The 26,315-nt window shown below is 43.9% G+C and overlaps 1 protein-coding gene across 1 annotated transcript; it reads left to right on the plus strand.

Annotated features, from left to right (window-relative positions):
• Positions 1 to 1,116: 1,116 nt before the first annotated feature.
• LOC309566883 (sorting nexin-21-like) lies at positions 1,117 to 24,743 on the plus strand (the record flags this gene model as incomplete). The annotated part of the gene is made up of 4 exons (XM_082272229.1): positions 1,117 to 1,272; positions 8,686 to 8,869; positions 14,886 to 15,040; positions 23,892 to 24,743. 4 exons carry the CDS (start codon positions 1,117 to 1,119, stop codon positions 24,570 to 24,572), a joined length of 1,176 nt encoding a protein of 391 aa, XP_082128355.1. The 3' UTR covers positions 24,573 to 24,743.
• Between the last annotated feature and the right edge of the window lie 1,572 nt (positions 24,744 to 26,315).

Here is a 26,315-nt window from a genome sequence, read left to right on the forward strand (position 1 = left end):
AATCACCTTCTCTTCCTCTCCCATAGCCAAAACAGGAAATAAGAGAAAATTCCTACAAAATAGAGGAAACCTTTGGGGACACCTAGTTCACCAGGACAAGTGTCCCCATTGGAAGATTTCCCCTCTATTACTTTTCTGGGGAGAGCGCAAATCTTTCTAACAGGAACATAGATGGTAATTAAAACCTAAAAGGTGTTCTAATTCCTCTCCACTTCCAAAACTAAAAAAAAAATGTTTTGCCTTTAGTTATACTTTAGGGCTTTTTGTTATTGTAGTCAGGTGTTTGGTTAACAATAAGAGAGAGAGAAACCCTGTGGTGCTGAACTGTTTAATGGATATCTCCACAATATGAGAGAGCTGCTAAGCAAGAAGAGTTCAATAGACTGTGTCAGGCAGCAATGTACTGTTGTAACTGTAGTCCAGAGGAGAGAGACTCTACTGTGTAATCAAGAGCTTTTGAACTGCATTTCCCAGAGAGGAGATTGCTGGGAGGAGGGGAATGAGCTGCATTTCCCAGGCTGTACAGGATACAGCTTTCTCTTGCAGTGTGGGAGACAGAAGAGTCCAGTGTGCACCATCACTGTTGCTGGAGATTTACTATCTGCTGCTAGAAAGACTGAATCCTTTAGGAACTGCCCATAAAACCATCTAGTAGCCTTACTGCTGCCTGTGGGCTTGACTGGGGCAATTTGCATGTGCACCAACAGTACAATTGAGCCCCAATGCTAACCGGCTGATGAATTAGGGCTAAAGACTGCCCCTTTACAGCTGCTACACAGGGACCTTTACGTATTGTCTATCCTGAATGGTACCACTTAGGGGACTTTGCACCATATCCTAGCCATCCTCTTAGGGTGCACTCTAGACTAGTTATAGAATTATTATTCACATTGCGGTTAATGCTTATATGTACTGTTTATTGCGGACTTTGCTGATTTATTTGCTTATTTCATTCTAGTGGTACAGAACGCCATTCTAAGTTACTTTGTCATAGTGATTGTACTGTCTAGCTATCACATACCTGGTGCTGGAAGCCAATCGAGAGAGGGCTTCCCTTGCGGCTAAGTTCCAGACCCCCCCTGAGAGTGAAACAGGGGAAGTCAGGCCCAAATTAGCATGGGTCACCTTCTGGACTGTGTGCAGGAAATTCCAGAGTACAGCTGTTGTGCTGGAGTGAAGTCAGCAGACAGGTGGCACCCTGTGAGACGTTGCAAGTCTAGAATAATGCAGAGATTGGAGAGTGGTCAGTGGGAAGCCAAGGTCAGGAGCCAGGTGGGTATCAGAGCAGACGTGGTTAGATGGGTAGCCAAGGTCAAACACAGAAGGCGGGCAGGAGACAGCTCTGGGACAAGCCAGGTCGGGAGCGTGTATGGTTGCACATCTGCGCATTTGTTATGCGCCTGTGTACTCCTTACTCTTGCGACCATGCAAGGTACAGGCAGGACTGCCAGGTCTTCGAGCACTTCCGTTGCGGATGGTGCCCTGACACTAGCAGACTGTGTCTGAACCTACCTTCTGTATACACATTTATGCTCAAACCCCCATTTACTGTAAACCACACCGATACATTGAGTTAATTCACCACTGAACAGTCTTGTACCTAGTTCCTAATACTAATTCACAGTCAAGTTAAAGGTATCCACACTTGTGTTCTTATAGGTGCATGCAGTAACTTTCATTCAACCAGGTGTGCCAGAGGGGCTGAGGTTGTTCTTGGAGTTGAGGCGCAGAACAGAGAACCAAAATTACCAAACGGCTCCTGCGGGGGTAGCGCTACATTATTTGTTTGATAAGTGGAAAAAAATATTGGTTGATCATGTCTGAAATTCAGAATTGTCCTGTGTACACTTCCTGTGTTATTTCAAGGAGTATAATTAGCCCTCCTAGTTCTTATCTTTAAAGGGAATGTCAACCCTGCCTATCCTAAATCATTTTAATAGCATGCAATAATAATCTGAGGCAAACCTTTTTAAACAAAAACAAGCAAATCTTATAAATGTAGTACTACTCCCATGGGAGCTGCTGAGTGTGGGTTCCCCTGGGTTACCATTAGCAACAGTAGAACATTCTGACATGTTTCCAAGTGTTTTTACCTCAGACAAGGACCAGTCCAGTTTATATGGTTTTTATGTTTTATTAGGAACTTGAATAGGAGAAGGGATGAGTGGGATACTCCAAAGAAACTAAACTATGCACAATAAGCAGGGACGATCTGATAAATGCTGATTAACACTGGTTAAATGCTGATTAACGCTGGTAAAATGCTGAGTAACGCTGAGTTGAGCTAGTCACAGCTAGGCCGCTTAATTTACAGTACTTTGCCTTTTGACTGTGAAAGAGTCCTTTAGCTTCCTTAGGCACTCCTTTCCTAAGGTAACTGTCCTTAAAAATAGACTGTACAGCTGAGCAACTTCAGGGCCCTTCCTGGCGCCCCCTTTACCCCCTAATCTTCAGGGCTTTACAACTTGGTACCCCCTTTTTACAGTAACACACTGGGTTAGCTGGCTCTTGGATCCCCTGGACCTTTCTGAAATGGTCCCCTCTCTTAGGCAGACCCCTGGGCAGATGCTTAGGTACTCATGATACTGTTTTCCAGAAGAATCCTGCCCCACAGCTCCACTTGGTCTGCACACACTGGATCCTCTACACTACAGCACAGCTCATCCCCTGGTCCCTAGCCCATCTGCCTGGACCACCTTCCTCAGCAACAGGAGGAGAGACAGCCATCACCCTCCTCCTGGGACCTGGCTTACCGCCCAAAGACACCCTGTCACATGCTCCCTCCAGATTTATTCCCAATCCCAGGATGCATTGCAGCAATGCCCACCCACTGGGACAGTCATAAACCCTGGTGTGCTATTGGCTAGGTTTCCTCTACTGTCCAACAAGGTCCCTCAATGGATACAGTGGGGAGACTCCCCAGACTCAAGAGAACACACATGGAAACATGTGACAGGCTAACTGACAGATCAGACCCCCCTGATAAGCAGAATAGGGTCACATTTGTGTTTTACCTAGCATCTACCTAGGAGGGTGCTACATCAATATATATTTTTTTCATATGTTTAAGTGATTACATGAATTCTATGCAGGCTTGGCATCCTGGGCTCCAAAGGCTGCTGCCACACAATTGTGCAAAGCTGGGCTGGGTCATGTCTGCAAAGATCAAACCATGACAGTACAGGCACACACAGCATCCTGTGTCCCCTAAACAGAAGGCAGAGCTGGGAGGGGAGTGAAAGCCACAAACTGACCACAGTAGTACATGTACGGTCTGTGTAGGCATGTGAATATGGCGTTCCTCCTCAAATGCAAAGGTTCTGTATCATTGAAGAAGTTCTGTACACATATTTAGGATAAACAGCAGTGCAATCTGAGCACAGACACGTTCAGCCATTTTGCCACATTTTTGCTTGCTGGAACTCTGACCAAGTTGAACTTGACCAAGTGGGTTCAAAGCCATCATTACGGATGGCCTGAGGCTAGTTGACCAGAAGTGCCCTGTGGCTGATTGAATACGGTTGCTGTTTGTCTTTTATGGTCTTACCACTAATGGAGGTTATACCAAGGCATATGTGACCTTCCATAATAGAGGGTCCATACTCTGTGGTAAGAGTACATCTTTACCTAAGGTGGAGGTGTTTTCATGTGGTGAAGGTATTCCACTTCTAAAACAGAAACGCAAGATTCTTCGCTTTTTTCATTGATCGGTTGTCACATTATTGGACTTCATGTTTTTTGTTGTTCACAATTTTTCTTATGTTTCAACACTGGAACTTCTTATGATTCACTTTTATTGCTTTATAAACAAAGATGTATTGTAACTAAGTAGAACTACTTCACTACTGTAAGTACCGAAAGGTGGTATCTGTACTTTCCTACTTCCACTTTTACTTCACTACATTTTTTCGATGATTTCAATACTTCTACTCCGATATTTTTTTTTTTTTGTGCTGCATAGTTACTCGTTACAATTATAAAAATTACCACTGCCAGAACAGTAGGTGACAGGTTTCATGAAGCTCAAAAAATGTGTATAATGTCATGTGTACTTTTGACTTTTGACTTCTTTTGACTTCTTTCTTTAATAACTTTAACTTTAATAAACTTTTGACTTCTTTCTTTAATAACTACATAACACAGTACTTGTACTTTTACTTTCAGTACTTGAGTAGCACATTTTTTTCAAAACTACTGGTACTTTTACTTTCAGTACTTGAGTAGCAACATTTTTTAAAAAAACTACTTGCAATACTTAAGTACAAAAAATGTTGAATACTTTAGTACTTCTACTAAAGTCACTTTTTGATCGAGCACTTCCACTTCTACTCAAGTCACTTTTTGATCGAGCACTTGTACTTTTACTCAAGTATGAGTTTTGAGTACTTTATACAACTCTGTTTATAAATCACAGTACAGATTGTATTATCGTAGTAATTTTTGTGAAAAATCAACATTATTGTTGCAGCTGTCCTGATACACTTTTGGTAATTCACAAGCGCCATTCACAAGAGCCATTTACTTGTATTGGTGGCTGTACGTGGCACATGTGGCTCCCCGGGAGGTGGAAAATGCGGAGAATTATATGTAGGAGCTGGTAATCATCCATGTATATGAGGCCTAACACAGAATGAGGTGATAGTGGAAGAGAAACTTGACCTACCCTGCTACTGTGGTATATATATATATATATATAGGGGGCTATAGGGCCCCCTATAGTTTCCCTTTAAAACATTCTAAACTTCAGTGAATAGATGGAACCCAGCCGCATTGCAAATAATGGGATTTCTACTTAAAGCGGAGCTCCACCCAAAAAGGGAAGCTCCGCTTGTTTGCTTCCTCCCCCCCTCTGCTGCCACATTTCGCACCTTTCGGGAGGAGCAAGTATCTGGACAGGTAAGTGTACTTATATTAAAAGTCAGCAGCTACAGTATTTGCTGACTTTTAATATTTTCCCCCAGGCCGGAACTCTTCTTTACCATGTATTTTCATACTGAAAAAGCATGTGTTTTACTGCAGGAAAACGGGCAAGTGTGAATAGGTAAATAGATCATAGTAGTGGATTTAAACCCTAACCATGAACTTCTCTTAGTGCTCCCTTTTGTTCTGTTAAATATACCCTTGGAAGCATTTTATTATATGCATTCTATAAGTTCAAAAATACCTGTTGAACCTGACAACTTCTTGTTCCCTCTGCCAGTGCTGCATTTTTATCAGTTAGCACTGTGCCAAGCCCTTTCTCTGGACAGCAAAACACCTCTATGTTATAGTGATGAAGAGAGGAGAAGGTGTTGTGTAGTTGAAAAAATATTTGCTGTTTCCCTGCTCCTATGCAAGGCAGCCAAGATTACATGATCACTGGCGGATCATTTCTGCAGAGATTCGGTTTTCAATCGGCAGATAATTGAGATAAGAGGATAAAAAGGGCTGCCCCATATACACTGAACAAAATTATAAATGCAACACTTTTGTTTTTGCCCCATGTTTTGTTTTCATGAGCTGAACTCAAAGATCTAAGAGCCCATTCACATTAGCGCGACTTGTCAGGCGACTTGTCAGCCTGACAAGTCGCGGTATGTCGTGGTCCATTGAGTAGTACAGGACACGTTCTAATAGGAGCGACACAAGTCGCTCCGACTTAGAAAAAGGGTCCTGTACTACTTTGGGGCGACCTCGGAGCGACTTGCATAGACTTCCATTACGTGAAGTCTCTGCAAGTCGCGCCGAAGTCGCGGTACACGCGACTTCACAGGTCGCCCCCCCCGAAGTCGTGTCGCCTCAATGTGAATGGGCTCTAAGACTTTTTCTATGTACACAAAAGGTATATTTCTCTAAAATATTACCTAATAAATAATAAAATAAACCTAATGTGAGCAAAAAAAAAATAGCTTCTATGTATTTCTCCCAAATATTGCTCACAAATCTGCCTAAATCTGTGTTAGTGAGCACTTCTCCTTTGCCGAGGTAATCCATCCATCTCACAGGTGTGGCATATCAAGATGCTGATTAGACAGCATGATTATTGCACAGGTGTGCCTCATGGGCGTTGGCAGAACTTTTTTCAGGGGGGCATCATTTTAAGGTCACCCATGCTCTGCCCCTTTTCGCCCCATAGTTCCCCTTTTAGAGCAGGCCAGGCTAGGGTCCCCCATAGATGCCTTTTAGAGCAGGGTCCCCATAGATCCCTCTTTACTCTTACCTTTTCACCTATATTCCCCGTGCTACCAGGTTTTCCTGCACCACCAGGTACTTCAGGCACTCCCTGAAAAGAATATATATATACATAGCCAATTTGACCCCCTTTAAAGCAGGCCAGGATCCCCCTAAATCCCCTTTAGGGCAGGCCAGTGTCCCCATAGATCCCGCTTGAGACCTGGCCAGGCCAGGGTCTCCCATAGATCCCCTTTAGAGCATGGTCCCCATAGATTCCCCTCTTAGAGCAGGCCAGGACTTTTCCAGGGGGGAGGGGGCACTTGCCCCCCATTGCAGACGCCCATGGTGTGCCTTAGGCTGGTCACAATAAAGGCCACTCTAAAATGTGCAGTTTTACTGTATTGGGGGGGTCTGGGGGGTCCGAAAACCAGTCAGTTTCTGGTGTGACCACCATTTGCCTCATGCAGTGCAAAACATTTCCTTTGCATAGAGTTGATCAGGTTGTTGATTGTGGTCCACTCCTCTTCAATGGCTGTGCAAAGTTGCTGGATATTGGCAGGACCTGGAACACGTTGTTGTATACCCCGATCCAGAGTATCCCAAACATGCTCAATGGGTGACATGTCCGGTGAGTATGCTGGCCATGCAAGAACTGAGATGTTTTGAGCTTCCAGGATATGTGTACAGATCCTTGCAACTTGGGGCCGTGCATTATCATGCTGCAACATGAGGTGATGGTCGTGGATGAATGGCACAACAATGGGCCTCAGGAACTCGTCACGGTATATTTGTGCATTCAAAATGCCATCAATAAAATGCACCTGTGTTCGTTGTCCATAACATAACCCCACCGCTACCATGGGCCAGTCGATCCACAAGGTTGACATCATCAAATCGCTCACCCACACAACGTCATACATGCTGTTTGCTATCTGCCCTGTACAGTGAAAACCGGGATTCATCCGTGAAGAGAACACCTCTCCAAAGTGCCAGACGCCATCGAATGTGAGCATTTGTCCGCTCAAGTCGGTTACGACGATGAATTGCAGTCAGGTAGAGACCCCGGTGAGGACGACAAACATGCAGATGAGCTTCCCTGAGACAGTTTCTGACAGTTTTTGCAGAAATTATTTGGTTATGCAAACTGATTGTTGCAGCAGCTATCAGGGTGCTGGTCTCAGGCGATCTTGGAGGTGAAGATGCTGGATGTGGAGGTCCTGGGCTGGTGTGGTTACACATGGTCTGGATGAAGCCGGTTGGATGTACTGCCAAATTCTCTGAAACGCCTTTGGAGATGGCTTATGGTAGAGAAATGAACATTCAGTTCACGGGCAACAGCTCTGGTGGACATTCCTACAGTCAGCATGCCAATGGCACGCTCCCTCAAAACTTGCGATATCTGTGGCTTTGTGCTGTGTGATAAAACTGCACATTTTAGAGTGGCCTTTTATTGTGGCCAGCCTAAGGCACACCTGTGCAATAATCATGCTGCCTAATCAGCATCTTGATATGCCACACCTGTGAGGCAGATGGATTATCTCGGCAAAGGAGAAGTGATCACTAACACAGATTTAGGCAGATTTGTGAACAATATTTGGGAGAAATAGGCCTTTTGTGTACATAGAAAAAGTCTTAGATCTTTGAGTTCAGCACTGAAAAATGGGGGTAAAAACAAAAGTGTTGCTTTATAATTTTGTTCAGTGTAGTTAGATAATAACAAACGATACATAGAAGCTCGTTTTTTTATAAGATTGCTCACTTTAGGTTTAATTTATTATTTATTAGGTAATATTTTAGAGAAATAGACCTTTTGTGTACATAGAAAAGGTTTTTTGATAAGATTGCTCACATTAGGTTGGTATTTTCATATGTATATCTAATTATTCTATTAAATAGTACTATATTCTTTTTGGAGGGACATATAGTAAAATATAGCAATGATTTACTGTTACCAGGTTATGGACATTCAGATATTTACATTATCTCTACTAAGCAGTAAATGATCTTTGAAGTGACCCTGTCACTGATATAAAATCTTGATTGGGACTATTACCTGTAAAGATGAGACCAAAAACTTGACTCTCCTCCTGCTCATGCTGATGAACGTCTCTCCATTGCTGGGAAATCATCCCACAAAGTCTGCTGGGATGCCAACACTTCAGGAGTGTCCATTTTCTGTTTCCCATGCAGCACTCACTGGTTCCTCCCACTGGCCTGCATTCCTCTACAGGACACTGTAATGACATGGAAGTAAGCAGGAGGAACCAGTGAGTGCTGCAGGGGAAACAGGAGATTGACACTCCAGGAAGTGTCAGTTTCTTAAAAACTTCAGCAGGTGATTCCTCCTCATCAATGCTGTGTTAAGCACTGTAAGCAGTGGCAGAAGTAAGTATTTTGTTTATTCTTTACCAGAACATCTGTTTTTTAAAGGTCCATTTTAGTTACAGAGTTACTTTAAAGAAGCTGAAGGTCATGAGAAAAAGCATTTTTGCTCAGCATTGACTACTCAATCAATTTTAAATCTCATTCTAGATGGCATCCAAATTTCCTCAGCTTCTCGGTACTTTCAGTTTGAAAAATCAAAGTGACCCTGAGCCACCTGAGGAACCGCCAGAGACTGCAGAGTTGGTGGATGATCCAGATATTGCAGGACAGCTGAGTGGGACCCTTACTTTGAGTGAAGACAGCCTGGGCTCCGAGGAGAGCAATGGAATTGGTACTTAACTACCGGGCAAGAAAATCTCATCTCAAATAAATTACATCACAATAAATATAGTTTAGATGGTGCATTCTGCAGTTTTCTTGAGTTTTGGTGGAGTTTTACCTTACATGATGCTATTTAACCACACAAATCTGGAAAACAAACTTCCTGTTATGTGGATGTCGTTAAAGAGGATCTCCAGGCACCTGTCAAAAAAATAAAAGTCAGCAGCTATAAAAAGTGTAGCTTCTGACTTTTAAAAAACAGCTTCTCACCTGTCCCACGGTCCAGAGGTGAGCTCATCCCAGCCATCTTCATCTTCCCTCTTTACTATGGGCACCCAGCTGTGACAGCTTGGGGCTTCACAGGCGGGTGCCCACTGCGCATGCCCGAGTCACGCTGCGCATCCTGACTGGTGGATGCAGTCCTTTGGGACCTATCAGTGTCCCAGAAGCCTGCAGGGGGGAGAGAGTGAGGAGAACTTCTGTTCTGGAAAATCAAAATCAGGTAACTGCCCCCCCCCCCCGCTCCTCAAAAGTGGCTATTGGGGAATGAGTCCTTAAAGCGGAACTTCCCCTTTTGGGTGGAGTTCCGCTTCAACTATTCAGTTTGGTACACCCTTCCTGATCCAGCAGTTGGGGGCCATTGAAAGACATTCAAATTGCATATCAAGCTCCTTGTTTTAGCACCTATGTGAACCTAAAGTGGTTGTAAACCTCTGAAATGCAAATTGACCAAAGCATATCTTTCTAAAGTGTGTACTTGACTATATCCAAAGCCTCTAGTCTGGTTACTTTCTGGTCTCTTCTCTCTCTGCTATCTGCATTAATCACTTCTGAAAATCTAACCTGACACCACAGAATCCTGAGTGACAGCTCTGCCCACCCTCCAGCACACAGCTGGTGATTGACAACGTGCATGCTTCCCTGTTATTCTGTGTAGAGGAGGTGTGTCCTTTCCCACCCTTGATGTCTGGGGTTACAATCATCTCTCCTCTCTTGCATTGCGTGACATCAAATCCCTGACCCCTGCCTGCTGGAGCTGAGAAAAATCCTCTGATCTGGGTGTTTTAGAAGGATGTAGAGGAGACATAGCTGCAAATAAATAGGTACAACTTACATAAGAAGATTTGTTTAATCTCTGTGTATCCCCTGATCTTAGTCACTTCACTGGGTATACAGGTGCATCTCATCAGAATAGAATATCATCAAAAAGTTAATTTATTTCAGTAATTTAATTCAAAAACTAAAACTCGTATATTTTATATATGGATGCCTTACACACAGAGTGATATATTTCAAGCATTTCTTTCTTTTAATTTTGATGACTATGGCTTACAGCTAGTAAAAACCCAAAATTCAGTAACCCAAAAAAATTTGAATATTACATAAGACCAATAAAAAAAGGATTTTCAATACAGAAATGTTGGCTTACTGAAAAGAATGTCCACGTACAGTATAGTATGCACCCAAATCTTGGTCAGGGCTTCTTTTGCATTTATTACTGCATCCATGCAGTGTGACATGGAGGCGATCAGCCTGTGGCACTGCTGAGGTGTTATGGAACCCCAGGTTGCTTTGATAGTGGCCTTCAGCAAGTCTGCATTGTTGGGTCTGGTGTCTCTCATCTTCCTCTTGACAATACCCCACAGATTCTCTATGGGGTTTAGATAAGGCGAGTTTGCTGGCCAATCAAGCACAGTGATCCCATGATCATTAAACCAGTAAATTGGTACTTTTGGCAGTGTGGGCAGGTGCCAAGTCCTGCTGGAAAATGAAATCAGCATCTCAATGAAGCTGGTCAGCAGAGGGAAGCATACAATTCTCTAGAATTTCCTGGTAGAGGGCTGCACTGACTTTGGACTTAATAAAACACAGTGGACCAACACCAGCAGATGACATGGCTCCCCAAATCATCACTGACTGTGGACATTTTGCATTTCATTTGGAAATCAAGGTCCTAGGGTTTGGAGGAAGAGTGGAGAGCCACAGAATCCAAATTGCATGAGGTCCATTGTGAAGTTTCCACAGTCAGTGATGATTTAGGGAGCCATGTCATCTGCTGGTGTTGGTCCACTGTGTTTTATCAAGTCCAAAGTCAGTGCAGCCCTCTACCAGGAAATTATAGACCACTTCATGCTTCCCTGTGCTGACTAGCTTTATGAAGATGCTGGTTTAATGATCATGGTATCACTGTGCTTGACTGGCCAGCAAACTCGCCTGACCTAAGCCCCATAGAGAATCTGTGGGTTATCAAGAAGAAAATGAGAGACACCAGACCCAACAATGCAGATGAGCTGATGAACGTTATCAAAGCAACCTGGGCTTTCATAACACCTCAGCAGCGCCACAGGCTGATCGCCTCCATGTCACACTGCATTGATGCAATAATTTATGCAAACAGAGCCCCAACTAAAAGTATTGAGTGCAAATTATACTGTACATGGACATACTTTTCAGTAAGCCAACATTTCTGTATTAAAAATCCTTTTTTTTTTTATTGGTCTGATGTAATATTCTAATTTTCTGAGATACTGAATTTTGTTTTTTTAGTAGCTGTAAGCCATAATCATCAAAATTAAAAGAAAGAAATGCTTGAAATATATCACTCTGTGTGTAATGAATAAATATAATATATGAGTTTCACTTTTTGAATGGAATTACTGAAATAAATTACAGATTTGATGATATTCTAATTTTATGAGATGCACCTGTATGTAGGGGGTTACAACAACTTTAAAGCAGAACTCTAGTTTTGCTTTTTTTTTCTATATTGCTGCTATGTATCTGTTAAAATTAAAAAGCAGCTTTTGCTAAAATACTCATCTTATCCTTGGCACTGTCCTTTATCCCACAGGCTTATCACTCCCTGTCCAGCACTGCTCATCCCCTGGGTTGAATGAAAACCAACATCAACCAACCCATCTCCTGTGAGACCAGGCTGTCATGTTGTTATACTATACACACTCTCCATGCAGGTGCGCCACCATGCAGCCTGGACTCACAGTACTCATGTTTACACATGGACATCCCGCCACCGCCACCAAGGAAAAAAAAAAATAGTTTTGGCTGAAATTAAATTTTAACCACTTGCCGACCAGTCACGTTGACTGTACTGCGGCAAAGTGGCTCGTTCCCGTCCAGCGACGTAGACCTACGTCGCTGGACTCCTCCCCTAGTGGGAGGCGCGCGCGCGCCGCCGGAGGCTCGCTCCCGCTGTTTTCAGTCACAGCGGGAGTCGGGCCAGGGGAGGTGATCACCGCCGCTCTTCCCCGATCGTTGGGGAATCGAGTCTGGAGATCCGCCCGCCTGTGTAAACAAAGCGGGCGGATCTCCTAAGTGACAGGCAGGGTCAGATTGCAAGGTTCAGCATAGCTGAACCTGCGATCTGTCCCTGTATCATTCAGTCACCTCCCCCCACACACGTTAGTAAGCACCAGGCATACATTAACCCCTCCCTCTCCAATAAAATTAACCCCTTCCCTGCCAGTGTCATTTTTACAGTAACAGTGCATATGTATAGCACTGATTACTGTAGTAATGTCACTGGTACCACCAAAAGTGTCAAAAATGTCAGTCAAGGGTCCGATCTGTCCGCTGAAAAAAAAAAATCGCAGATCGCCGCCATTACTCGTTAAAAAAAAACCACCAAAAATTACAGAAATCTTTCCCTTGGTTAGTAAACGCGAAAACTTTTGCGCAAACCAATCAAAATACGCTTATTGTGATTTTTTTTTACCAAACATGGGTAGCAGAAAACAAATTGGCCAAAAATTTTAAAAAATTTAGATTTTTACATTTTTTGGGGGGGGGAATTTCATATAAAAAAAATGTGAAAAATATTGTTATTTTTTCAAAATTTACGCTCTTTTTTTGTTTATAGCGCAAAAAGTAAAAATCGCACAGGTGATCAAATACCACCAAAAGAAAGCTCTGTTTGTGGGAAAAAAGGACGTAAATTTCGTTTGGGTACGGTGTCGCACAACCGCGCAATTGTCAGTTAAAGTCGCACAGTGCCGAATCGCAAAAAGTGGCCTGGACATAAGACAGCAAAATCCTCCGGTGGTAAAGTGGTTAAAGTAGACCTGTTATGGGGAAATACTGGGGCCTACCATTGCTAGCCTCCTTTTGAAAACGTCAGTTGCCTGCCTGTTATGATCCACTGGAGTCAATAAACTGGAACAAATACTGTATGCAGATCAGGAAAGTCAGAGGACAGTCAAGCGCTTATCTGCATACTTGTTCTTGTTTAGCGACCTAAAGTATTGAAGAAGAAGAAGAAGAAGAATGTCATTGTGACAGCCAGGCAACTAATTTTCCCAGAAGGAGAGGGCAGCAATGGAAGCCCCTGTGTTTCTTTTATCACCAGGCTTATGGCTGGAGGAAATAGTGATCTCCAGTAAGGTACTATTGAAATTCTTGTATTAGTCCATTTTCGTTTTTTGCTACTTTTGTTTTTTTCATTGATACATTTTTTATACATCAGTTTAGGACATTTGTGTAATTTGTGTATTAATCATTAATCTTTTAATGATCTATTTTTACATATACACAACAAAGCACAAAGGGAATTGGTGCACTAGGCTGGATTCACATACCAGGTTTAGCCTTTCATTGTAAAGGGGCCAACAATGCACCCAACAATGCACATGACCATTTTGTTTTACTGAAGCTCACCATAACCCATGGCATGTGTGTTGTGATGTTCTGCAGTGCAGACGTGTTGCCCAATACTGTGCAGTGGGTTGGGATGACATTCACAATGAATGGCACCACACTGGGAGGGATTTGTTGACCTGTGTTGTGGTTATCACAATCCAATAGTTTGAATTGGCCATTACTCTCTGCTCCTTGACAGTAAGGGGGTCGCCAGGTGGTTATTACTTTTGCCTTGCAGCATTACAATACAAAATGAAGCGCTTCTAAATAAAAAACATATAGGAAAAAACAAAAGAAATTAAGTGAAAAGACCAAAAAATGTAAAGTTCATATCAAAGTGCCAGACTAAATCTTCCACAAAGGTGTACGTTTCACATTAAGGTGCCAGATATGATCCTCCACTGACACTGATGAACACACTGACCCTTACAGTATAAGGTGGACCACTATTTCCATAATGGTCAAATGCTCACACAGCCTCAGATCTGGATCAATCATAATCGGCTTCGGCTTCTTCCCCCTCGGTCTTCTGCGTCTCCTCCCTCCTCCTCCATGGCCAATGGCATGGCTTCTCCTTTCAGTCAATCGGGAAATGGGTCTCAGACCCGCTTCCTGATTGGCCAGGAGGAGGATCCGTGTGACAATAGTGAATATTCATTCGCTATTGTCACACAACTGGGTGAGTCCACCCTTTTTTTTAGCCTATTAAAACCTCTGGCTCTAATCACATGCTAAAAAAAAAATAGGGGAGGCGGCACCCCTGCGACCCCAATGCACCAGCCGCCACTGTTCAATTCCCACCAAGCACACTGCATGGGGTGTATACGTTTTTCCCTCATTTGCATTAGCTTTATCCAACTATCTAGAAACATACTGAAAATTGAAAGTTCAGCAGGAACCGGCCGAGATTCGAACTGTTAATGGGCAGGTTGAATGTAGCAAGTTGATCGATAAACTTGTGTACAACTAGCCTGCCGGATTCTCTTCCGATTATTGCTAGCGGCTGCTATAGCCACTAGTGATAATTACTGTCTTCCCCCGGCGGGGGCGGCTTCCCCCGCCCTCTACTTTCCCCCCCTGAAGAGAAGACAATGGCCCAGCAAGTGGGATTCCTGCATCAACACTGTCTATGTTGATGGGAAAATTGAGCGACTCGTGGTTGCAGGAAAGAAATTCGCTCTGAGTATGGCCGGCCCGATTTGTTTGATATGCCCTTACGTTAAATAACTTTAGGAAAGATAAAGCAGATTGTACATTTAGAATGTAACATGTAAGTCCACCGCCTTCAGTTTTAATGCAGATTGTGCACATGAGGTTAAAAACACCTTTTTTTGTCTTATCCATTTACTGTATCTGAACATTCATCCTTGCAGAAGCTAGATTACTGGAGGAGCCGATTGCTTGTCCTCTTCTGACAAAACAACTGAGGGAGATGTGGGCAAATACTCGAGATCACAGCGTACCTGTCAGGTTGATTTTCAAAGTGACAGAGGCTAATATTGTGCGTGACAGTCATGCCAAACATGTGGTGAGTGTATGTTTCCTAATGACATATATACTAGTATCAATGCATACCTGGTGATGTCAGAAATTATATAGCTACCATTATGTACGATGACATAAGTACTTTTAATGTTGTTTTCACACTTGGTGCGATTGCCTGGTCCGAACCAGAGTTTGATTGCTCCCCCCTCCCCCTGCCCTCGATGGACTGTGTTCACATTTGATTTTTGTATCTGAACTGCGGTACACTTGTGTCATCAAGCTGCAGCCGGCGCGTACTCATGTTGCTTGGCAACCGCTGTAAACGAGAAGGTGTCAAAATGGATAGAATTGCTTGCTTTGGTACGGTTGCGTTTTCGTCAGAAGCGAACCGTACTGGAGTTCACATGAACTGTACCCCAGACCACCCTTTTTAAGTGGACTCGGGTATGGTTCACGGGTGCGCACCCGAGTTCAAAGACAGTGTTCACATCATCAAAAAGAGCCGAATTCTGACGTCAATCGAACCCGGGTGCGCACCAAAAGTGCTAGTGTGAAAACACCCTTAAACAAACCTTCACCATTAAAGTGAACCTGTCAACTATTTTATATCTTTAATGCGGCCCATGGTGCTGTTTTTTTTGTCTTGGAGAGTTATGGTGGCTAAAGAATCTTCTACATCCGACATATCTTATACATCCAACATCCCTCGCTATAGTAACATCCGATGGCCCCTACATCACTACAGGGCACAACAGTGATGTAAGTGCTGACAGATAGAATGAGCTCTGTCCAAAGCACAGCTTTTTCTGCCCAGCTATGCTGTCTAGATCCTTCAACTCTTGTGCTACCTTTGACAAATGACTGGGGAGACGCTCGTCTGCAAAAATGCCTTCCTCAGGCTCAATTTAATATTTCCTGGCTGGGGACAGAGAGAGCCCCGGTGATCTAGACGTGCAGGCCCTCTCTACTAGAGCCAGCAGATTGCCATCCACCCACTTGGCCTCCCCTCGCAGAAGCTCTCCGGCTTCCTCTTTCAGGTCCGACTGCATGGAAGACCTTGGTTCCCCTGTGGGCTCTGACGAGTCATCTCTGATGTGAGGCCTGAAGAAAGAACTGGTGGGTATGTTTCAGAACCTTGAAAAAATCAATAAAAAAGGAGCTCATAACCATACAAACAAGTCCCTCCCTTCTATTAGTCCATGTAAAGAAATGCCAGGATATCCGCAAGGAGGCCATTAAAGAACTACAGGAGCGAGTTACTCAACTATCTGTTGCCCCCCTAACTGCTCTCTACAAATTGAAGGATCTTGAGAACAGAATTCTTTAGAATAATCTCTGCATTCAGGAACTACCCAAGGCAACCAAAAGGTGTAGATCTGGAGGTCACAGTGTGGAGTATTCTCAACACAGTCCTCAAACAACCAGCTACAGCCCACTGCGGTTTGATTGAATACACTGGGCCCTATGTCTCCCGCAACCTATCGGCAGAGCACCCACAAGACATGATCTGTCTAAAATGACTTTGAGGAAAAGAATGCTATTGAGGTGAAGTTCAGCAGCACCCAGTCATTGACTTTAAAGGTGCTGCTATTAACGTCTTTCCAGACATATTCAAAGAAACCCTGGGATGCCGCCGAGCTCTTAGACCTCTTCTGAGATCTGATGGAGCCACCTATCACTAGGGATTCCCCCCCTGCCTTACCGCTACTAAAAATGGCCACTGATGTGGTTCCCAGAAGATCTTCCAACCTTCTACCATGATCTCAATATGATACCCCTGGAACTACCAGGCTGGCAGGGACATATCCCTATGTTCTCCATAACACCGAAATTCCAATGGCGCAAAACTCCTTTTAAAAAGTAAAGCACTGCGACTCCTGGATCTTCACAGAAAAATGAGTGAGACAGTTTTTGTCTTCAGTTATCCCATGTAATCTGCTCTTGCACGTTAAGTGAGGCTTCGGTTTTGTTTCTGTTTTTGACTCCCAGTAAAGCACAGTATTTTATATATGCCAAGTGGGGACTTTCCTGATGTCTGTTTGCTGCTGCAACAAGGGTTTTGTCTCTTACTATAGTCCATACTACAGTATATATCCATACTATAGTCATACTGTTACCATTGGACATTTTATGTAATGTTTTAATTCTGTTTTCTATTTCAATCATATTGAATATACTTGTTACAGGTAGAGTTCTATTAGCACCTTACAGTTTCTTATATTATAGCTGTTCCTAGGATGGGGTTATTAGTTCCAGTATATAATGTGTAGTGACGGGCTTTATGTTCGACTCGAACATCGGGTGTTCGTGTGTTCGATGAACACATGAACACCTGGAGCGCTCAGCGGGAGGTTGCAGTGCGATTGCAGTGCATTAAGTGCTTGTGATTGGCCAATGCATGCACCTGACCTGTAATCACAGCACAATGTCCTGTCAGAGCCATCATTGGTCAAAGGCAGGGTGCCTTTAGCCAATTATGGCTCAGAGGCTAAGTCCACGCCCCACACTTTATATAAGACTGCTTACACGGCAGCCCATTGTAGTGCGTTAGGAGTGGAGATTAAGCAGGTAGTTAGTGGATTGTGCTTTCAGTCAGTGCAGTGTAGTGTAGGGCTGATTCTTGTGTAACAGTGTGGTGCTGTCAGTGTAGTGCAGTGCTGTGCTGATTCTTGTGTAATGCTGTCAGTGTAGTGCTGTCAGTGTAGTGCTGTGCCGATTCTTGTGTAACACAGTGTAGTGGTGCCACTGAAGTGCTGGTGTATACAACACATCTGTGTCCCCCCATTGATCCCATTTTTTTCATTGATATATATATATATATATATATATATATATATATATATATATATATATATATATATATATATATATATTGTTTCCATTCATTTTTTCTTTTGCACCATCAGCTTTTGTTGCTGTAGTATTAGTTACCCCCCCCCCCCCCCTTCTGTGTTGCAGGTGCTATTCCTTCTGCGTCAGCAATGATTTTTTTTTTGTGGGGAAACAAGACTAATATTATTTAGGGCATAATTGCTGCCCCCCCCCCTTTCTGCGTCGCAGGTGCTATTCCTTGTGGATCAGCAGAGGTTTTCTTTTTTTTTTTTTCTTTTTAAGTTTTTCTTTATTAAAAAAAAAAAACTAAAAAAAAAAACTATAATAAAACGGTTTATAGTGCACCAAGCACAAAAGTATTGCACCCAAGCTTCATATTTCTATCTCACATTCTATAATAAAAAATTATAAAAACCCTCCAAAAAATCCTCATTATATTCGAAAGGCCAACAAGGAGAGGCAGACGCTCACAGGCCACTAAAAGAGGGCAAGCAGCCTCTGTGTCCACAGTGAAAAGTGGTGGTCGCTGACATGGTGCATCCTCTGCAGGCGGGGCATGCTTGTCCCTTTTTTCCAGTGATGGCCGTGTTATTGAACCACAGCATGCAGAAGAGTTGGTGGAGTGGATAACTAAGCTGTCTTTATCCTCCATCACCCAGGCTCATACTAGTTTGCCTTCCACCACAGCTGCCACCTACACAGCTACACCTACACCTTACGTAGTCCCACCATCATGCACGGAGGATTCACCTGAATTATTTGATCATAGTGTCAGTTACCTAATGCTGGAGGATGCGCAGCAATTTGAATTCCCCGATGTTGGTTCCCAGATTGAGGAAGGGAATAACATTAACCTAGAAAGAGGGGGGTGACAATGACGGACAAGAAACTAGCTGTCATGTTCCCCCAGCTTCAGCATACTGCCAAGTTTGCTCCAGTGAAGAGGAGGGAGGGGATGATGAGGTCACTGATCGTACTTGGGTGCCTGAGAGAATATAGGAGGAAAGTGAGAAGGAGGGACAACTCCAATGAGGCAGAATGTCCTCCAGGAGCCGGCTTAAGGGCAGCCACCCTATTGCATCACACCACAGAGCTCCATGGGTGCAGGGTGCTGCTAACTCCCCACTGACTTCCAAAAGTTCATTGGTGTGGGCTTTTTTCAACATATGTGCAGCAGACCGCAGCATTGCTGTTTGCAATCTCTGTCTGAAGCGGATCAAGCATGGCCTAAACACCAGGCGCTTGGGCACCACATGCTTGACAAGACATGTGACTACCTGCCATGCAGTCCATTGGCAACAGCACCTGAAAGAACCACATCATAAAAAAAAAAAATGCAGACTTCACCTTGTTCCTCATCTGGGATCTCTACCCCTACTATACCTCAAGTAGTCTCAAAAACATGCACTGAGAGGGATGATGGTATAGCTATTGGGTACTTGAACCCAATCTGTTAGCAGTACACCACCTGCTGATTTCAGCACCAGGCAAATTTCGCTACCCCCATTGCTTAACCATAAAAAAAAATAATGTCCCAGCCATCCACATGCTCAGGGTCTAAATGCTAGCCTGGCCAAATTGCTAGCACTACAACTGCTGCTGTTTTATCTGGTAGACTCTGCCCCTTTTGTGAATTTGTGGAATTTGATGTACCACAGTGGCAGGTTCCAAAAAGAAATGTATTTTTACATAAGGCCATTCCAGCTCTGTACCATTATGTGGAAGGCAATGTTTTGGCCTTGTTGAACAGAGCGGCCAGCAGGAAGGTTCACATTACGACTGACTCATGGTCCAGCAGGCATGGTCAGGGACGTTACATTTCCTTCACAGTGCACTGGGTAACTCTGTTGGCAGCTGGGAAGGGTGCAGGACAGGGTTCAGTGCTAAAGCTTGTTCTGCCACCATGCCTCCAAAAAGCTGGGGGTGATTCTGCCACATCTGTCTGCTCCACCCCCTCCTCTTCTTCTTCCTCTATGGCCTCTTCTGCTGAATTGTCCTCTGAACCAGCAGTGCTCCCTAAGCATTCATGGGGCTACACAAGCAGTCAGGCTAAAAGATGCCATGCAGTGCTTCAGTTGGTCTGTCTAGGGGACAGGAGCCACACCGGGGCAGAGATTCTGTCAGCTCTGCAGGTGCAGGCTCAGAGGTGCTTGACCCCATGGCAGCTTGAACCAGGAATGGTTGTATGCGACAATGGCACCAACCTTCTCTCCACCCTCCAACAGGGACACTTCACACATGTTCCACATGTCCTAAATTGGGTGGTGCAGCGTTTCTTGAACAGGTACCTGGGCTTACAAGATCTGACCAGGCCAGAAAAGTCTGTGGCCATTTCCGGTGGTCATACAATGCCAGTGCTCAGCTGGCTGACATTCAACGGGAATTCAACCTGCCCACAAACCGCCTCATTTGTGACATGCCCACCAGGTGGATCTCAACATTGACAATGCGGCAGCGGCTGCACACGCATCAGAGGGCTATCAATGAGTACCTGTGTATGGCACAAGGAAAGGCTTCTTTTGGCCATGCCAGTGGCGGCTAATAAAGGATGCATGCATTGTCCTGTCACCATTTGAGGAGGCCACAAGGTTGGTGAGCTGCAATGATGCATGCATCAGTGACACTATCCCTCTAGTCTACTTGCTGGAGCACACGCTTCATGGAATCATGGACAGGGCACTTGAGGCAGAACAGCGGGAGGAAGAGGAGGACATCCTTTCCTCACAAGAACGCCAATTTTTTTAAGTACAGCGTCGCATGACCGCGCAATTATCCGTTCAAGTAACGCAGTGCCGAATCGCAAAATAGGGTCTGGTCATAAAGGAGGAAAATCCTCCGGTCTGAAAGTGGTTAAAGAACAATTTGTGTAACACCTTTCCAAACACTGGGAGCTTACCATTTCCTGGACAACGTGTTTCTGAGGCTTTGTTTGGTAAAAAGAGGAGCGGTGGAGAAGGCGGCTGGCTGACCAATGCCTTTAAAAAGTTCTTTAGTCCTCAGCGCCCAGGGCTGTTAGGTTTAAGCAACCATTGGTAGAGCCTGCATCATATGGTGCAAGATGATCTAGGGGCAAGAGCAGACTTGGAGACCTTTACAACTGAGCATCCACTGGGTTACTAGGTCTCAAGAATGGACCACTGGCCAGAACTTGCTCAATATGCAATTGAGTTTCTGGCCTGTCCTCCTACAAGTGTGCTTTCCGAACAGACATTCAGTGCTGCTGGAGGTATTGTGACGGATAAAAGAGTGCGTCTGTCCACAGACGCCATTGACCGGCTGACATTTATCAAAATGAATCAGTCCTAGATCAACAGCAGCTATCAAGCCCCTGATGCTGATGTAACTAATTGAATTTGCTAGGGATCTGGGATCCCTTGAAGACTGCCTATGCTGCCTATCCTATCCCTGAATCTTGATTATGATAGGTTCCAACAATGTTTTTGGTTTAGGTCACCACCAACACCCAAAGCCAAATTTTTCTGCACCTGTATGAACAGGTGCATGTAACTTCATTTTTTTTTTCTAATTTTATACAGCAGGGCATGTTTCCCCCCCCCCCCCAAAATCCATACCAGACCCTTATCCGAACGTGCAGCCTAGCAGACCAGGAAGGAGGGGAGGGGGGAGACGAGCGAGTGCCCCCCTCTTGAACCATACAAGGCTGCTTGCCATCAATATGGGGAGGGTGCTTCAGAGTGCCCTCCAAAGCACTTTGTCCCCATGTTGATGGGGACAAGGGCCTCTTCCCGACAACCCTGGACTGGGAGTCTGCGGGTGGGGGGCTTATCAGAATCTAAAAGCCCTCTTTAACAAGGGGGCCCCCAGATCCCACCCTCCCATGTGAATGGGTATCAGGTACAACGTACCCCTACCCAATAACCAAAAAAGAGTAGAAAAAAAAATAAAGCACACAAGACAGTTCCAGATCCTGTGTTGAATATCTCCCAGGGTCACTCTACCATTCCCTTTAAACGGTGATCTTTTATTAGGAAACGCCTCCATGATACCCAACTGATAGACACCTGGCGCTTGATTCACCCTAAGACTGCTCATATTATTCCAAAACACATGACTCTTACTCTAGGATCTTTATCAATCATCTCCACATTTCCCTACTGCATTCAGCCTCTATTGGCACTGCCTATCCCTCAGACCACGCACCATTCACTATACCTTTGCCCATTCTGCCTCGATGCCCAAGCAACTGGAAATTAAATGATTTCCTACTCTCTAACCAAACTGACATGTCCCTCTTATCGGCTTCTTTAACACAATATTTCAGAGATAATGCTACCTCCGATACAATCCCTTCCATGCTATGGGAAGCCCACAAAGCTACGATGAGGGGTAAATCAATGAAACTTAGGGCAAGGAAAAAGAAGGAGCAAAGTCAACAACTTACAGAAGTTTTACGGTAAGTGGCAGAATTGGAGAAAGCACATAAGCTTTCCCTACACAAAACCCATTTTCAGAGTCTAACGCAGAAAAGGAAAGAACTTAAAGCTTTGCTTGACTTTGATATTAAGCAGCGTTTTCAGCTAGTTTCTCAGAAACTGTATGAAAGGAGGGTGGGTGGGGGGGGTTTAAACTGGGCAGACAACTAGATCGATTTTTAAGAGCATAGAAAAACACCTAATTTATCTCCAAGATTAAAACTCTGCTTCGTGCGAGATAGTTCACACTTTTTCACATATTGCCTGGGTTTTCAGGCCCGTCTTTACAATGTCCAAGGCGACTTGGCCTCCCTTTCTCCCTGCAGAGAAACCCACACGCATTCTTCGTTACTTTTAATGAACTAAGTTGCCTAAACTACCACCTATCCGTGCAGCCTCATCAGCACACATCGGTGAAGAAAAAAAAAGTTTGTTAAAAAATGTTGTAAATAAAAAAAATTTCAATTTTTAAAAATGCCGTTTTTTTTTTTTTTTTGTTTTTTTGTTTAACAAAAAATAAAAAAACCCAGTGGCAATTAAATACCACCAAAAGAAAGCTTGGTCTCAAAAATAATGATAGAAATTGTGTTTGGGCACAGTGTTGCATGACCACGCAATTGTCATTCAAAGCGCAACAGCACTGAAAGTTGAAAATTAGCCTGGGCATGAAGGGGGTAAAAGTGCCCAGTAGGCAAGTGTTTAAACAACATTAAAATTAGAACTCTGCCGCTAATCTTTACTTTGTCACTCAGAACTGCTACCATTATGGACAAATGGGGCTACACCAAACTTACGCAAATTCCTACGTTCCTTACCACAACAATTTCATACCTTACAGGATTTAAACCCTATGGAGTCACTTCTAAGTCAGAAAGATCAACCGCTGCACTGTGTCTTGCAGTTTTACAAGACGCTCATTTCTATGCAATGGCCTCAATACCTGGATTATCTTACTCATTGGGAAGCCGACCTTCATTCTTCCCTTACTGATACACAGAGGGAAAAAAAATGTGCAATTATCTTACCCCTTCTCTTTATCATCAAAAATGGCAGAAGTCGAAATATAACCTTTTCATTTTCTGGCACTATACGCCTGTAAAACTCCACGGCATGCTTCCTTCCCACTCCCCCACCCGCTGGAGAAATTGTGGAAACGTAGCTACCTGTGGCCATATTTGGTGGGATTGCCTGTTAATTCACCCGATTTAGCAATAGGATAGGTGTTCTTATCTCCCAGTGCACGCTCAGCAGCGTCAGGCATCCTCTCCATCCAGGCTCCGGCTTCCATTCCTGGTCGGGTTGTCTTCTTGCAGCATCGTCTCCCTCCTGCCTGTGCTCTTCTCCCCCCACTCATGGCCGAAACAGGGAGATTTCACAGTGGCTCCGGGCTCCAGAGGCAGCAGCTTTGACTTTTACTGCTTTAAACAAGCTTTATGTATTATTCTTCCATATCTCTGATTACTATTCACCCAAATGTACCATAAGCAGTAGATGCAGTAATTACTTGGGGTTTCCTGAAAGTTATTTTAGGAGTTCCTTTGTGTAAAACATATTTTGGAATGTCTGTTTTATACAGTGTAGCTTCACACATGCCACTCTAACCTACCCTTTTCATATTTCCCTTTTCAGATGTACACCATTTGCCTTCTACACTCAGGACAATATGATCCTTCACCCGCCTTTATCACTTGTCAATACTCTGATATGGAACAACTGATGAAAAGTCTACACTCTCATTATCCTGATGAAATGTACGAGGTGTCTTTTCCTCGTAAGCGTCTGCACAAGACCTTCACAGCAGAAACCATTGCAAAACGCAGTCTTGCCTTTGAGCAGTTCCTCTGCCATGTGTCTTCACTACCCACTCTACGACACACTCCACAATTCCTGGGATTCTTCTACTTGAGTGACATGCAGAAGGCCCAGCAGCTTACATGTACAGGATTAAATAATCTAGCCCTCCCAAAATGGACAAATTGCTGGCACCTCCAAGAAAAGCTTTGTCCGAAGTGGGCGTCTACCCACCGACTTATTGTGCTTGCTGGGCTGGTGGTTTGCCACCAGGAGCTGGATACTCTGGCAGACGCACAGGCGTACAGCGAACAGGCACTAACCCTTATGCAGGAATCGCAAGAGCAAAACATGAAATTCCTTATTGCTTTCCTCCTTGCCCACATCCAGTTGTCTTGGAAGGTGGGGAGGGACAAAATGGGCTCTAATGCTGCCTTGCGGAAGCTGGAAGAGGCTGGACACAATACAAGCAACGCTCCCACTCTAAAGGAGATTCTAATTAAAGAGACCATAAACTGATCACCCAAGACATCTTGTAGAGATGCACTACATTCTATTTTTATTTTTTGTAGCAAACATTATGCAGAAATCTGCCTGTGTCACCATCAGTTAGTAAAACAGAGCCCAGTGTACGATGGGTAGCATTGTGAACGGAGAATGCTTAGGAACCCTGGGCTGTATATATAAAATATAGGGTGAAGAAAAGGGATATGTGAAAAGTGAAAATATGTATAATTCCTGAGTTGTAACTGGCAGTTGGCCTTGGTAGTGCTGAACCTCAGACAAATGGTTACATGCATACAAGCCTGCTATCTGTTTGTAATACTATTCAGTGAGTCCTGTGATCCATAACTGCTGACAAGCAGAAAGACACCTCTAGTCGCTGACCTCTCCTGAAAAGGTTACTTGCCTTGTTGATCCAATGACACCTATATTCTCTGGGTCACTGACTTGGGAAAAGGTATGCAGTTTAGAGGTTCGGATTTTATTTTTTCTAATTTACGAGCTTGTTCCAGGTCAGCAAGTCAGAAAATACTGCAGCTATATACTGCCAAGCAGCAAGCATTTTTAAAAAGGAAGTTACAGTGGAAGCCTGTGTATACAACTGGACTTTCACTTTAAAACTTTTTTTTTAAAGTTCACCTTTAAAAAAAAAATAAAAAAATGTAAGGGAGAACTAACACCAGGCACCTTCACCACCAACCCCCTCCCCCTCTGCTCTACTAACCTCTGGGATGGCCGAGCTGTCAGCGCCTCTGCAGCCACTCCAGTGGTCCCAGAATTTGAAATCTGGGCAGTGCTTTCAGGACAGATCAGTTCACTGTGACAGTGTTGGCCAATCAGAAATCATTCCGGTCCATTTTGGAAGTGCTGCATGGAGAAAAGCGGGTATTTCAAATCCCGCACCGCTGGAGCAGCTGTGGGGATGCAGACAGCTCAGCAACCCCAATGGGAAGTACAGAGGGAACCGGTGAGGGGAGGGGGGTATCCGGTGTTCGTTTAGCTTACATTTTTTATGAAAAGGTAAAATAACCCTTTACATGTAGTCTTACTTAATTATTTAATAGCTTACTTGTGCTACAAAATCATCTGTGATGAATAAATGAAACAAATGGTTTTCCACAGTGTAAGCTACACAAGCAGTATGCAATCACATATGATAGCATTATTCTGCAATTGTGTGCCATTAAAGCGGCACTTTACCCATAACAAATTTTAAAAACTCATGTTCTTTAGCAAGGAAGATACATTCCACATTAATAATATTGCTGCTAAAATGTGCTGTAAAATTTCCTCTAGCATTGTTCCGGTTACTTCTTGCCGGGGGCTGCCATTTTGCAGAAGCCCACAGCAGCAGTAAATCTTTAAGCTGTCAGATCAGCCTCTAGAGGCTCTGATTTTGAGCACAGTGCCAAAAAATAGAGATAAACTGAGCATGTACTGAGCAGGGAGAGACAGTGACTTACTGGATTTTAAACAGTATAGGCACTTCTTTTTAATGTTTTACATAGCTACAACTGCATAAGGGGTCAGCTTGAAGTGATCTTGCGGAGTTCCGGCCTCAAATACCTTTTTTAACTAAAAATACCCATATAATACTAATCCATCGCCCTTTACAGAACAGCTATCCTCATACTTACAAGGTGTATGTTATTGGATTTTAGTCAAAATCGTACTTTTAAAAACGCTGTCTGGGTGCGGCCATCTTGGATGTGGGCATCTGAAGCCGCAGTGTAATCTGCTGTGTCCTTCTTCCTGATT

Source organism: Pelophylax lessonae (assembly GCF_965119305.1).
Source record: "Pelophylax lessonae genome assembly, chromosome: 11".
In the NCBI taxonomy this organism is placed as follows: Eukaryota; Metazoa; Chordata; class Amphibia; order Anura; family Ranidae; genus Pelophylax; species Pelophylax lessonae.